The sequence below is a fragment of the Pinus tabuliformis genome, chromosome 9 (genome assembly GCF_031772625.1).
Source record: "Pinus tabuliformis cultivar Carrire ecotype Pingquan chromosome 9, CPIR1, whole genome shotgun sequence".
In the NCBI taxonomy this organism is placed as follows: domain Eukaryota; kingdom Viridiplantae; phylum Streptophyta; class Pinopsida; order Pinales; family Pinaceae; genus Pinus; species Pinus tabuliformis.
Window position 1 is genome coordinate 817,202,638 of NC_142307.1, and position 14,486 is coordinate 817,217,123.

General features: G+C 38.4%; 1 protein-coding gene across 5 annotated transcripts in view; it reads right to left on the minus strand.

Annotated features, from left to right (window-relative positions):
- LOC149151296 (lysine-specific demethylase JMJ17-like) overlaps window positions 1–14,486 on the minus strand; it is a 288,744-nt gene that overhangs the window by 149,036 nt on the left and 125,222 nt on the right. For all 5 annotated transcript variants that reach the window (XM_089445770.1, XM_089445773.1, XM_089445769.1 and 2 more), the window contains exons 13-16: window positions 2,302–2,409; window positions 1,993–2,109; window positions 1,640–1,847; window positions 1,430–1,494 (exon numbers count right to left, since the gene is read on the minus strand). In XM_089445770.1, the coding sequence (XP_089301896.1) occupies window positions 1,430–1,494; window positions 1,640–1,847; window positions 1,993–2,109; window positions 2,302–2,409 (498 nt within the window). The remainder of the gene's footprint in view (window positions 1–1,429; window positions 1,495–1,639; window positions 1,848–1,992; window positions 2,110–2,301; window positions 2,410–14,486) is intronic.

Sequence of the window (14,486 nt, forward strand, 5' to 3'; positions counted from 1 at the left end):
AAGGCATTCTCAAAATGCATTACAATTGAAAAAGGTTCTCAAAATGCATTACAATTGAAAAAGGACAGATGCATCTCAATCACGCAAGATGTTGAGCAAATATTTCCAATAGAAACAATGTGTTTTACTTTACAGATGCTAGTTTTTGTTGCTCCAAACCTGTTTTTTAGATGACTTCCTTCATATCCTATAAATCAAGTGTTCCCACTTTTTAGGAGCTTTTATTTTTTATTGACTATGGACTAGTGATAAGCCATCTTTTCTTTCATTTTCTTAATTTAAAGGTTTGTAATTTTAGCAGTTATATTTTCAGACTATTGTTTGATTAGTGATTAGTCATCAGTGAGTTTTTGCATTTAATAATTTGTTCAGTGCTTAAATTAAAGTGAATATTCTCTCCTATTGCACTTCACCCATGCATAGTGTGCCCTATCTAGAGAGAAAAGGTCAGATCTACTCTAGTTTGGTCCATGCACATCACTGAAACTTGAGTAGAACAGTCTCTCATGCGAGGCAACCATAGTTTAGCTACTTTATCAATTTTGGGAACTTAAGTGTGACTTTTGGCATCTTCTTTATCTCTCAATTGCCTTATTCCATCAATTGGATCCTTGAGATGAACACTTTGTTTTTTAGAGGGCAAGTTATCTGGAGAGAACTCGAGCAAATGGAGCACCTGCCTTCCTAGGATGTCACTCCATTGTATTGTATCATTGTAAATATGAATCCATGGTTAATGAGATGAATATTCTTTTTCCACCACAGATTTTAAGCTTCCTGGTTTTGAGATTCAACAGTAGTATTTCTCAGAACTACAGACCATAACAAGACAGGTTGATCCCAAGTTCAGATATGTTATATCTCCACACTTGACCTGCACCTTTATAGTATTTGTTTTTAAAAGGGAAGAATTCCATTGGGGTTTCATCAAATTTTTAATTCCAGTTCTATATGAAGCTCTTGCATTCAGTTATGCATATCATGAAGTGAAATTCGTACAACAAATATGCAAAAGAATTCCATAACTTGACATTCACAAAATGCACTACAATTGCTTTCATAACTGAAAGGTTGCATCCCTTGTCAAGCAAGACGTTAAGAAAATATTTCCAACCAAAAAATTGTGCAATTTACTTTACAAGTGAGCAAAAGAAATGCATGACTTGACATCTTCAGATCCCATTGCACTTGCTTTGAAAATCGATTAGATGCATCCCTAGTCATGTGAAATATTTGACTAAATATTTCCAATCACAAAAGTCATGTGCTCTATTTTACAGGTGTGCAAAACAAATGCATAGCTTGAAGTTATCTACATTCCCCCCTGCTGAATCTTAAGGCACATTTCGAGCATCTGTGACAACTCATCTTCACACATGGAACACAAACCATTCAAAAAGTAATAGAAGAGCAATTTAGTTGAACCCACCTTTGATGCTTTCTCCTTCCACAAAAATTTCCTAAGCTCCACTTCCACAATGTCCAATTCTTTTACTGCATTCAGTTAAAGTATTCAGCTATAATCAGGTATCGATCAAGCACAAGAAGACATTAACCTTCACAATAACAGTTTATCATTTCATTAGCTATTTGGTAAAGCAGATCCAAGTCACATATACAGACTAGAAGCTGTTCATACCTTGAATTCTCATGGTCCTTCCCTCTGCCAAAACTGATGTCAAATCCTCAACAACATTACTATAGTCTATCTCTTCATGGACATTGTCAAGAATATTGTGGCAACGCTCAATCCAGGATAAAGCATTGCACTTATATTGTCTCAGTAAATGTAATTCAGGTATGCTTATATAGAAGTCCTCCGCATTTTGCAATGCAACTTCTAGGTCCTTAAACACAGATTCACAAAATTTTAAAAATAATTATTGCAGAAATATCAGAGAAATGCTGTAAGAGAAACAAAAACTCAATTAACATACTAGAAACTAAATGGAATTACAAGGATATATTATTATACAAACAACAAGAAAATACCTCTAGTTTAACGGGTGATTTGAGCAGCTCCCTAGCACGTGCTTGCCACATTTCAACATTTTGGATAAGCTTTTCCAGAAGTTCCTTTTCTGGAAGGACAATAGGAATTTTTGAAACCTAAAATACATTAAAACGGCTTTAGAAACTCCAATCACTTGAATATTGTTTCAATTATCTCGAATTTGATTATAAAAATTTTGAAAAACCTCTTCCGACAAAGAAATCAATAGCTGCAAGAGAGGAATAACTAAAGAAATCACAATAACAGTCCAACAACAACAACAAAAAACAAAACACAAAACAGCCTACCTGTGCCTTCAGATCATAAAGAGTATTTATGTCATTCTGGTGAAACGTTTCTGAAGCTAACTGATCTCTCTTGCCTAACAAGCATTCTTCTGCACGCTCAAGCCAACCCTGAGTCACCCAGAAACTTATATAGTTCTCATAGCAGTTTAGACAACAATACTTGGTCTGTACTTAAATTGGAAATCATGATATATTAAAATCGAATAAAACGTTATACACCAAACATCTATTCATATCTTCGATTGTGGAGAAGTTAAGACAGCTCTACACATAGAGACCTTGAACCATTCAAAATGAAAAAATATTTTTATAGATTGTTTTCATTTTCAAAACTTAACAAAAGTTCTTTTTAACTAAATGTAATTTAATTTCAATTGCATAGAAAAGCTTCCAACTACATTCAAACATCCCAAGCACAGAAGAGTCACAGTCAAATCACTGTGTTTATAATTGACAGGATAACTGGTCACAATCTTGAATAACATTATTATTGCTAATAAAAGCCTGACACATGAAAAAAAAGGAGAAATAATTTGACACAAAGTACAAAAAGAAACAATTCATTGAGAATTCATAGGTAAATTTTCCCTCCTGATAATCCAAGAATATTCCATTCATTATTTATATGATCTCAGGCTAGTATTTAATAAAATATGTTTACTAACAGATCATAGGCAATCACAGACAAAATGCTGATTAGTAAAACCCCCAATAGTTTCCTGGGAAATGATTGACGCATTGAACACAGGGAAACATATACAATAAAAAATGAAAAGATGCAAAAACCAATCGGTAATGTGTGGAAACTTGACTAATATTGTAATTTTTTATTACTTATTAAACCCTAAGAGAAAAAATAATTAGACACAACTGTCGCATACCCATCTATGTCTTGCAAGCAAGCAATCAAGTGCCCACTTGATTCAATTTTCGAATGTTATCCACTAACCAGTTGGGCTCACCATTCTCGACAAGTTGGCTTCTAAGAGGAACCCAACCAACTAACAATGCGTGCCAAGTTGAAAATTAAGATGAAGGAGAATGATTTAAATTTTATGCATACAGCTATGGATATCATGGTAGCACAGTCTATAGTTGTTCTTAATCAGATTCATAAGGAAAGCATGCACAAATTTTTCATCATCACAAAATCCAAAGAATTAGAATACAGAGAAGCAAAACAATAGCTAAACACTTGTCCTTTAAAGAAGAGTGATCCAAGAAATTTCAAAAAGACATAAGACTGATTCACTACCCAACCATAGCCATTCACAGTAAAACCTACCCTAGCTGTGCTATGAAGAAAAATAGAGAAGGAAACCAACTACGTGCCTATAACACTCCTCAGCCCACATACAACTCTTGTGATAGAGCCAATCCTCTCTCTACAGGACTCCCGGGAACCACATTCAGCATTCAGTTAGCCATTAGCCTCCCTTTCCTCATCCATACACAACACAACTTAGGAAAGTTGGGATATTTCCCTTCTCTGCCATAAAATCCCCAAGAAATCTGCACAAGCGTGAACTCTAGTGCAGGTAGGAAGAGTGTAAAGGTTGACTATCTTCTGCACAAGTCTTGGCAGGAAATTCCTTCAATCAGGAGTTAGTAAGCATCATAAGCATGCAGGTGACAGTTACCCATTTCTTCTCTAGCCTCTACACTCACACAACCTTCCATAAGAATGGATTCTATGATAGACATTTGGTTCCACGATGAACTGACTCAGTGTACACAGCATAACATATAACCAGTCTAGTCTTGACCAAACACAATAAGGAACCCACCAGCTGCCTGTACAATGTGTGATCCTCCGACTCTGGATCAGAAGTTGTCAACATCTTCAAATTAGTGATTATGGATGTGGCCATAGGTTTGTAATCCTCCATCCAAAACCTCTTTAGGATCTCAACTGCATACTTGACCATGGCCAAGGAAAATCTCCCTTGGTCTCTGCCAAACATCCAAACCCAGGAAGTAATGCATCATGCCAATGTCCTGCACCTCAAACTGAGCTACCCCATTTGCTTTGCACCCAGCAATGAACTTCTGTACACACATAAGAAACAACTCATTGACATACAACACCAAAAGAACAAGATCAAATCCAACATATATACAATAAAGTTAGGATCTACTTCACTTTTGGTAAAACCCATACTCTATGAATAACCATCTATCCTGGAGCACCATGCTTTCAATGCCTACTTGAGTCCATACAAGGCTTTCTTAAGCTTGCAAACATGGAACTCCTTCCCATTTACCTTAAAGCATTGAAGCTGCTCTATGTACACTTTCTCCAAAATGATCCCATTAAAGAAAGTTAGCTTCACATCCATCTGATGTATCCTTCATCACATAAATGAAACTAAGGACATAACTGCACTAAAAGTGTACATGGTAACTCAAGCAAATGTCTTCTCATAGTCGAATCTCTCTTTCTAAGAGAACCCTCTCACCATGGGCAACAAATAACTGGCCTGCCAATGGAAAGTAAATGTGCGGGGGCTGTATATGCCCACCGTTGGATAACTGACCTGCCAAAATCCAACGGTGGGCATACACAGCCCCCGCACATTTAATGCCCATTGGCAGGCCAGTTATTTTCAAACCCAAGAAGTAATGCATCATGCCAATGTCCTGCACCTAAAACTCAGCTGCCCCATTTGCTTTGCACCCTGCAATGAACTTCTCTACACACATAAGAAACAACGCATCGACATACAACACCAAAAGAACAAGATCAAATCCAACATATATACAATAAAGTTAGGATCTACTTCACTCTTGGTAAAACCCATACTCTATGAATAACCATCTATCCTGGAGCACCATGCTTTCAATACCTACTGAGTCCATACAAGGCTTTCTTAAGCTTGCAAACATGGAACTTCTTCCCACTTACTTTAAAGCCTTGAAGCTGCTCTATGTACACTTTCTCCAAAATGATCCCATTAAAGAAAGTTATCTTCACATCCATCTGACGTATCCTTCATCACATAAATGAAACTAAGGACATAACTGCACTACTGAAAGTGTACATGGTAACTCAAGCAAATGTCTTCTCATAGTCGAATCTCTGTTTCTAAAAGAACCCTCTCACCATGGGCAACAAATAACTGGCCTGCCAATGGGAAGTAAATGCGCGGGGGCTGTATATGCCCACCATTGGATAACTGACCTGCCAAAATCCAACGGTGGGCATACACAGCCGGCGCACATTTACTGCCCATTGGCAGGCCAGTTATTTTCAAACCCAGGAAGTAATGCATCATGCCAATGTCCTGCACCTCAAACTCAGCTGCCCCATTTGCTTTGCACCCTGCAATGAACTTCTCTACACACATAAGAAACAACTCGTTGACATACAACACCAAAAGAACAAGATCAAATCCAACATATATACAACTATGTTGCACGAAACTTCAAAGAACCCGACGTTTCAGGCTGTACCCGTACCCGAAACTCCGAAACTCGACCATCATGTAATCATATATTAGAGTTAATATAGACTTCTTTTTCCTTTTAAATTGTCATATATGGGTCTTATTCCCTTTTTTCTGGCAAGATAATGTGTTATTCACTTATTTCTTTATATATATATATATATATATATATGACGTTTCCATTTTTGGGAGGTGACGTTTCTAAACGTACCCGTTTCAGAAACTCCGAAACGTTTCGGTGTTTCGTGCAACTTAAATATATAATAAAGTTAGGATCTACTTCACTTTTGGTAAAACCCATACTCTATGAATAACCATCTATCCTGGAGCACCATGCTTTCAGTACCTACTTGAGTCCATACAAGGCTTTATTAAGCTTGCAACATGGAACTCCTTCCCATTTACCTTAAAGCCTTCAAGCTGCTCTATGTACACTTTCTCCAAAATGATCCCATTAAAGAAAGTTATCTTCACATCCATCTGACGTATCCTTCATCACATAAATGAAACTAAGGACATAACTGCACCACTGAAAGTGTACATGGTAACTCAAGCAAATGTCTTCTCATAGTCAAATCTCTCTTTCTAAAAGAACCCTCTCACCATGGGCAACAAATAACTGGCCTGCCAATGGGCAGTAAATGCGCGGGGGCTGTATATGCCCACTGTTGGATAACTGGCCTGCCAAAATCCAACGGTGAGCATACACAGCCCCCACACATTTACTGCCCATTGGCAGGCCAGTTATTCTCAGCCCTCACCATGAACCCCTTTTGAACTTCCCAATGCCCCCATCTACCAATACTTGGTAACATTTTTCGAGCTATTTTTGTTCACAGAACCACAGATTTCAATAGCTGTGATTGCATAATCCAGGAGCAATTGGGGTTTTTGAGATACTTGAATCCATTTTTGCAATCAAAAATGCAACTCCAGCAATGAAAAATTCCAATTCCAACAGTTTTTCTATAGCCAGATTGCAATGACATTGCTAGAAAAAACTCAAATCGTAGAACGTCTAGACTTGTGCATTATATTTTCATTGAAACTCTCTTTCTGTGTGTGGATTTTTACAGACATACACCACAATCTACCAAACCTGTAACAGCATGTAGAACACTCAAAAAGAGCCAGCAAACTCATTCCAAATTGAATGATTAATTTAGTGGAAAAATATTGCTTGCATTTAATCTTTGTCAGATGATTACCAAGCGTTTGATGGTGTGCCTTGACTCTTAAATAAATAACCATTCCATGTCATTTTTTTGGTTCTTGGGTTAAAACTCAAGGATAATTAATATAATATTATAATGTGGCCATGCTCATGGAATAAGACCCACCAAGTGGTTGGTGTGTGAACTCATTAACTAAAGAATAAGGTCCACTGAGTGCCTGGTGGGTAATAAATTTAATAATGAGGGGTAGTCTGCATAGGCCCCAAGGAATACTCTTGAGAGAATATATGTCCACAAATATATCATTGTACTGAACATGCTGGATGTTGTCTTATGACAAGCATCACATGTGCAGTAATCCTTCACATAAGGCCTATGTTGTAGGAAACGGCACCCAAGTTGGCATCCCCGTACCCGAAACTCCGTGAAACGCCAAAACGCTGCCGAAACACAACTGAAATGTGGCCGAAACGGCTGGGTGGCGTTTCCTGGTTTGGATATGCCACTGAAATGTTTCTATGGCTTTTCGGTCCAATTCTGCCCCGTTTCCGGCCAATTTTGCTTGATTTCCGTGACTTTTTTGCCTCCGCGGGCTCACTAAAGCACCAAGAAGGCTGTGGGGCCCTGTCCGATTACCCGAAACACCGAAACGCTTCCAAAACACTATTAGAAAAATTCAGAGAGAGCCAAGAGAGTGATTACACACCACCAAAAACACACTCTATTTATTGATCACATAAGACATTTACATATATAAGAATTAGATCACTGACTCCTACAAATTATGACTCAGACATGACTTGACTCCAACTCATAACAAAGGAATCAACAGCTTCTAAATGACACTTGGGAACTCTCAATGACAATTCACAACAACACATGGAAGCATTACTTCCAACACCCTCCCCTTAATGCTTACATGACAAATATAGAAACACACATTACAACAATAAATGAATATTTGTCAAATTGGTCTTCATCAACATTCGCATCCACTCTAGAATCTCACAAACACCACTCTTTCACCACCACATCTTCAAGTTGTCACTTGACCTCCATTTAAAACGTAACCGCCTTTGACCATCATTGATGAACTTTGAAAGATCAACAATATTCACACCTTGGCTCATCAGGGCTTCCGCGATAAGAGTAGTCGGGTAATGAACCATCCTATGGACCAACCACCATTTGTCGGATATTTCACCTTCGGTTATCCGTTAGTTGCTAGGGTGGAGGTCTGGATACTAAATGTGTTCAAAAGTTGACCAAACAACTTGACCTTACTAACACACAAGAATTGATGTTTCGAGCACTGGGGCTTCCAGTTTAAGAACCACCAACCCTTTTTATAACCAATAAAAACACACAAGAATTGAAAGAAATAGACTACTTCTTCAACTCACACCACACAATATGTCAGGCCAGGCAGTAACTCTCCAAAGGCAGAAAAACCGATTGGTGTATTATTCCATAGGTAACCCATTTTTATATACAATAGGGAGTGATTGTTCAGTTCATCTCCCGATGAGTGTTCACCTTCCCAATTTATTTAGTTACATAAAATTCCCAATCATGAAGATTAGGTGTCAACATTCCCCCCCTTAATCTGAAGGGATGTGAGTGAGTCCAAGCATCATTCTGAATCGTTCAAGCTTTTCCTTTCCAAGTGCTTTGGTGAAGATGTCTGCAATTTGCTCATTTGTGGAACAATGATGGAGATGGATTGTTTTGGCCTCAACATGATGTTGAATCAGATGATATTTAGTATTGATATGCTTTGTTCGATCATGGAACTTTGGGTTCTTGGCCAGTTTTATTGCAGAGGTGTTATCAATCATGAGTGGAGTTGATTGTACTTGTTTTACCTGCAAATCTTCAAGAACTTTCCTGAGCCACACAATTTCTTTCGTTGCTTCAGCTGCTGCCACGTATTCTGCTTCTGTTCTGCAATCTGCTGGAACTGATTGTTTGCGTGATCTCTAGGAGACAGCTCCTGATCCAAGACTCATAGCATATCCTGAGGTAGATACCCCAGTTTCTTTGTCTCCATCGAAGTCTGAATCAGAGTATCCAATCAAGCTGAAGTCGTCCACCTGTGTATACTTGATTCCAAGGTCTTGAGTTCCCTTCAAGTACCTTAGAACTCTTTTTGCAGCAGACCAATGTCCCTCACAAGGGTTTTGCATGAACCTGGAGAGGATTCCAATAGTAAATGAAATGTCTGGTCTGGTAGTAGTGAGGTAGATGAGACTTCCTACAAGCTGCCTATACTTTGTTGCATCCTCAAATTCCTTTCCTTCAATAGATGTGAGCTTTAAGTTTTGTTCCATTGGAGTAGAAAGAGGATTGCACTCTGTCATGCCAAATCTGTTTAACAAATCTCCAATGTATTTCTTTTGAGAAAGAAATATGGATTTTGGATGTTGGGTTACTTCAATGCCAAGATAGTAATGAACATAGCCCAAATCAGTCATTTCAAAACTTTTCCCCAATTCCTTCTTTATGGATGCAAGGTAGCTTCCATTGTTCCCTGTCATTAAAAGATCATCTACATATACCACAAGATACACAATTGTTTTGCCAACTTTCTTGACAAATAAAGTTGCATCATCAAGATCAAAATGATTGAAGTTGAGTTTCAGAAGATGCTCAGTTAGTTTTTCATACCAGGCTCGCGGTGCTTGTTTGAGGCCATACAAGGATTTCACAAGTTTGCATACTTTATGTTCATGTCCTTTCACAACAAATCCTTCAGGCTGGGACATAAAAACATTCTCTTTTAGATCTCCATTCAAGAAGGCAGTTTTTACATCCATTTGATGGACTTTCCAACCGTTCTGAGCTGCTAGTGCAAAGAGTGTCCGGATGGTGGCCCATTTTGCTGTGGGGGCAAAAGTTTCCTCATAATCGACCCCTTCCTTCTGTGCAAAACATTTTGCCACAAGCCTAGCTTTGTGCTTGTCAAGTGAGCCATCAGCTTTGTACTTGTTCTTGTAGACCCACTTGCAGCCAATTGGTTTGGTTCCAAATGGAGGATCAACCAGCTTCCAAGTGCCTTTATGAGAGCATCATACTCCTTTTGCATCGCTTCTTTCCATTCATCATGAGAAGCAGCTTCTTTGAAGGAAGTTGGTTCAAAATCTGTAGACAAGTTCAATTCACAATCATAAGTAACATCCATATCAACAGGTGAATTAGAGTCATCTACATCACCTCCATTTTGTCGGTTTGAATTTCTGGTTCTTGTTTTTCCAATTTCATCAGGATGAACACTTTCAAGTGTCTTTGTCAGCCACTTTGGGGGACCTTTCTGAGATGGTCCAGGCTGCTCTGTATATTGAGTTGGGACTGAATCAAGATTGAGTCTCCCAATTCTATCAATTACATCACTTAAAGCATCATCCGTTGTTGGAGTTTCATGCAGGGGAGATTGTTCTTTAGAAGAAGATTCCACATGTTGATCTAGTATAGGAATCCCCCCTTCAAGATGTGGAATCTGATTATCAAATTCTTGAAATGATTTCGTTTTTGCGAATCTATCCAAGCAATCAAGTTGCCGCTCAACAACATTGTTAGATTTGGATGAATCAAGAAAAATGACATCTCTAGATACAACAAACTTTTTATTTACTTCATCATAGAGGCGGTATGCTTTAGAGGTGTTTGAATACCCCAGGAAGATACACTTACGACTTCTAGCACCAAGTTTGTTTCTATGTACCTTTGGTATCAAAGCATAACAGGTGGAACCAAAGATCCTGAGATGTTTTACCGAAGGAACATGTCCATACCACAATTCATAAGGAGTCTTGTTTCTTATAGCATTAGATGGACATCTATTCTTTATATATGCAGCACATAGAACAGCATCAGCCCAAAACATTATCTTTACATTTTTGAAGAAAAGCATGGACCGTACCATATTCAAGATTGTTCTATTCATTCTTTCAGCTACACCATTCTGTTGGGGATTATAAGGCACAGTTGTTTGATGTTTGATCCCATGTTGGGGAAGATAGTTTTCAAATTCATTTGATGTATATTCTTTTCCATTATCAGTGCGAATAGACCCAATATGAGATTGTGCATCATTTTCAATCCATTTATGAAAATTCTTGAATGTTTGAAAAGCATCAGATTTGTTCTTCAATAAATAAACCCAACACATTCTGGTGTAATCATCAATAAATGTCATGATATATTTATTTCCATTTGCAGAAGGAACAGGCATTGGACCACATAAATCTGAATGAATGAGTTCAAGCTTCCTATGTGCTCTTAAATGTGAATCATGAAAAGACTGTTTGCTATGATTTCCTAGAATGCAAGCATCACATTGCTTATGTTTCCTAGGAATTGTAGGCAAACCAGCAACACCATTTTTCTTCAATAAGCGGACACTGTCATAGTTTAAATGTCCAAATCTAGCATGCCATAATAAACTTGATGGAAGTGTACCTTCTTCATGATGAGAAATATATGACAAATGTTGTGAATGAGCAGAGGTTCCTTGCAGTTTGAGAAGCCTTTCTTCTTCTATTCCCCTCATGACAAGTGAGTGGTCAGATGCTTTTCTTACCTCACGCTTGCCATCAAACATATGAATGGAGTGACCTTGCTGGTGAATGTGGACCAAGGACAGCAAGTTTCTCTTGAGCTGTGGGAGATATAGAACATGATCCAGAAGAAAGTCTGGAAGACCAGGCAGTTTAAGCCTGATTGTGCCAAGCCCTGATGGCTTGATTTTTTACTGATCTGCAAAGTATACTGCTCCATTGTCAGTGAAATCTTCAAAAAAATCTTTCCTATGAGTCATATGACAGGTTGCTCCTGAATCAAGCAACCAATCGTTTTTCGAAGAAGCAAGTGAAGCATTAAACAAATCTTCATTTACTCCAATGTTACATTGTGCCTCAATATAGTGAGCGGATTCAGGTGCTTTACCTTTGTCTGTATCATCAGTTTTACCTTTCTGTTGGTTTCTTTTCTACTCAATTTTGTCCCATGGTAGCTTGCATGTAGAAGCATCATGTGATCCATTTCGTTTGCAGCGAATGCAATGCAGATCTGCTTTTTCTCCTTGAGAATGTCTGCCCCCCTGCCTCTGAAGTATCTTCCTCTTCCTCTTCATCCACCTCTTCCTCTTGTAGAATCTTGAGCAGGATGCTTTTCTTTATGAGCAAGGAAAACAGTCTCTTCAGAAGATTCAGGGACTATCTTCTTTCCAAAGGCTTTCTCTCTTTCAGCAAACTTTTTCACAAGAGAGTCAAAGGTTATATCTTTAAGATTTCCATTTGCTTGTAAAGACTCAAGATAATTGGAGTAAGTAGGATAGAGTGCCTTGAGAAAAGCAATAAGAGGGATATCCAGCTCAACCTTAGTGGATTTGATATCATGTATTATGTATTTTACTTCAGATGCAAGAGCAAGAGGATCATTATTTTTCAGTTCAAGAGTGAAGAGTTTAATCATGAGCTGAACAACTTCAAGTGCAGAATGTGAGTCATAGAGTTCTTTGAGCTTTTGTAAAGCTTCAAAGGCAGTTGAATATGATGAAATATGGCGACTTACTTCTTCATTTACAGATGCTGCGATTAATGCATATGCTTTGTTGTTCTTGTTTTCCCAAATGACGAGCTCTTTGTCTGATGTAGGCTGCACTGGGTCATTGTCTCCTTCTCCGACACACACTCCCTTCCACAACTCACTGAAGATGAGGGTGTGTTTTATCATCCGGGACCATTCAGGATAGTTCTCCTTGCCAGTGAGAACTATTCCTACCATAGGGATGATTGAATGCATTCTGTAAAAAAATACTTCTGCTGAAAAAAACTTCCTTAAGTTACAGCCTTATGCACTATATTTTCTTCAAATCCCTCTAATGTTTGATAGAAGCATGTACATATCACTTCAATATTACATATCACTTTAATGCTTTAACTTTTCAACGCAACATTACCATTCAAATGATAAAAAAACTGTGCAATACTACTATGTTTTGAATGATATATAAAACTGCGCAATACCACAAATGCTTTGAATGATATATAAAACGCTTTGAATGATATATAAACTGCGCAATGCTTTGAATGATATATAAACGCTTTGAATGATATATAAACTGCGCAATACTTTGAATGATATATAAACGCTTTGAATGATATATAAACTGCGCAATACTATTCGAACTCAACACGTATCCACGGACATTGTGGACTACCAAGACGCAGTTTTGTTACCATACCATGTCATTGCTGCCCAATAAGAGTACAAGATCTCAAAATCCTCGTCTAGATCTGTCCTCAGCAATGTTCACTCTCAAGGGCTTCCCACAGACGGCGCCAGATGGTTTACAAAGCGAAGATCTGGGCAGGTTCGGACCCTGCTGTCGACGCCAGATGGTCTACAAAGCGAAGATCTGCTCTTTGCAATTTCTGCGAAATTTGGCCCGGAGACTTTCCTCGGTCTATATCACAATGAACGACCGAAGCACCTCGCACCAGATGGTCTACAAAGCGAAACAGGTGCAAGAGCTTACACACCGGGAATTGAGCCTGGCCAGTTGTGGTAAACTCCAACTGGTCTACTGGACCATAGCCAACGGACTGGTAAACATACCCGGCAGATGTACCTTGTACATAACTATTGCATTTGCAAATAACAGCAACATGCCAGAGGACATAATAGGGAAAATTTGCAGCATGATCTATGCGTTTTCATAAAAACTTGCAACTTCGCATGGTTTAAATCTGTAACTGAAGAAAGAAAGCTTTGCTACAGAAGAAGTTATCTCAAAGGAATTGTACAGTAGAAATGACATGTGAAGGAACCATAGAGTATGTAAGAACCCTTTTTAAAACAGAAACTTCCCCATTTTTTTTTGGCCAGACTGCGGTCAATCTCCTGGAACATAAGGCTTTCGTATACCCACATGGCCGACATAGGTGAAAGCATCTAAACACCGGTCTATTCGGATGAGAAAACTACAGATGCATTAATACAGATGCGTTAATGGACAGAGCCCAGTGGCGCAGGGATACAGATGCGTTAAGATGCGTTAATGGACAGAGCCCAGTGGCGCAGGGATACAGAACGACTTAGGATTTTGAGTGTCAGGAACAGCGCAGAGACAGAACGTAGGTAGGCAGATAGAATTATAGAAAGAGTTACAAAGACATAAAGGGTAAACAGGGAGCTGGCTCTGATACCATGTCAGGCCAGGCAGTAACTCTCCAAAGGTAGAAAAACTGATTGGTGTATTATTCCATAGGTAACCCATTTTTATATACAATAGGGAGTGATTGTTCAGTTCATCTCCCGATGACTGTTCACCTTCCCAATTTATTTAGTTACATAAAATTCCCAATCATGAAGATTAGGTGTCAACACAATAGAAGAACTTAAATCCCTTTTACTTTTAAAATAGTTTGAGAGGTGATTTTGATGGCCACTCATAACTATCTGATTTTGACATGTCATCCAAGTTGGATATGTTTGTACTTTGTAGTTTCCTTTCCATTTCGAAGATCCCTTACACAAGTTCTACAATTCCACATTTGATGTC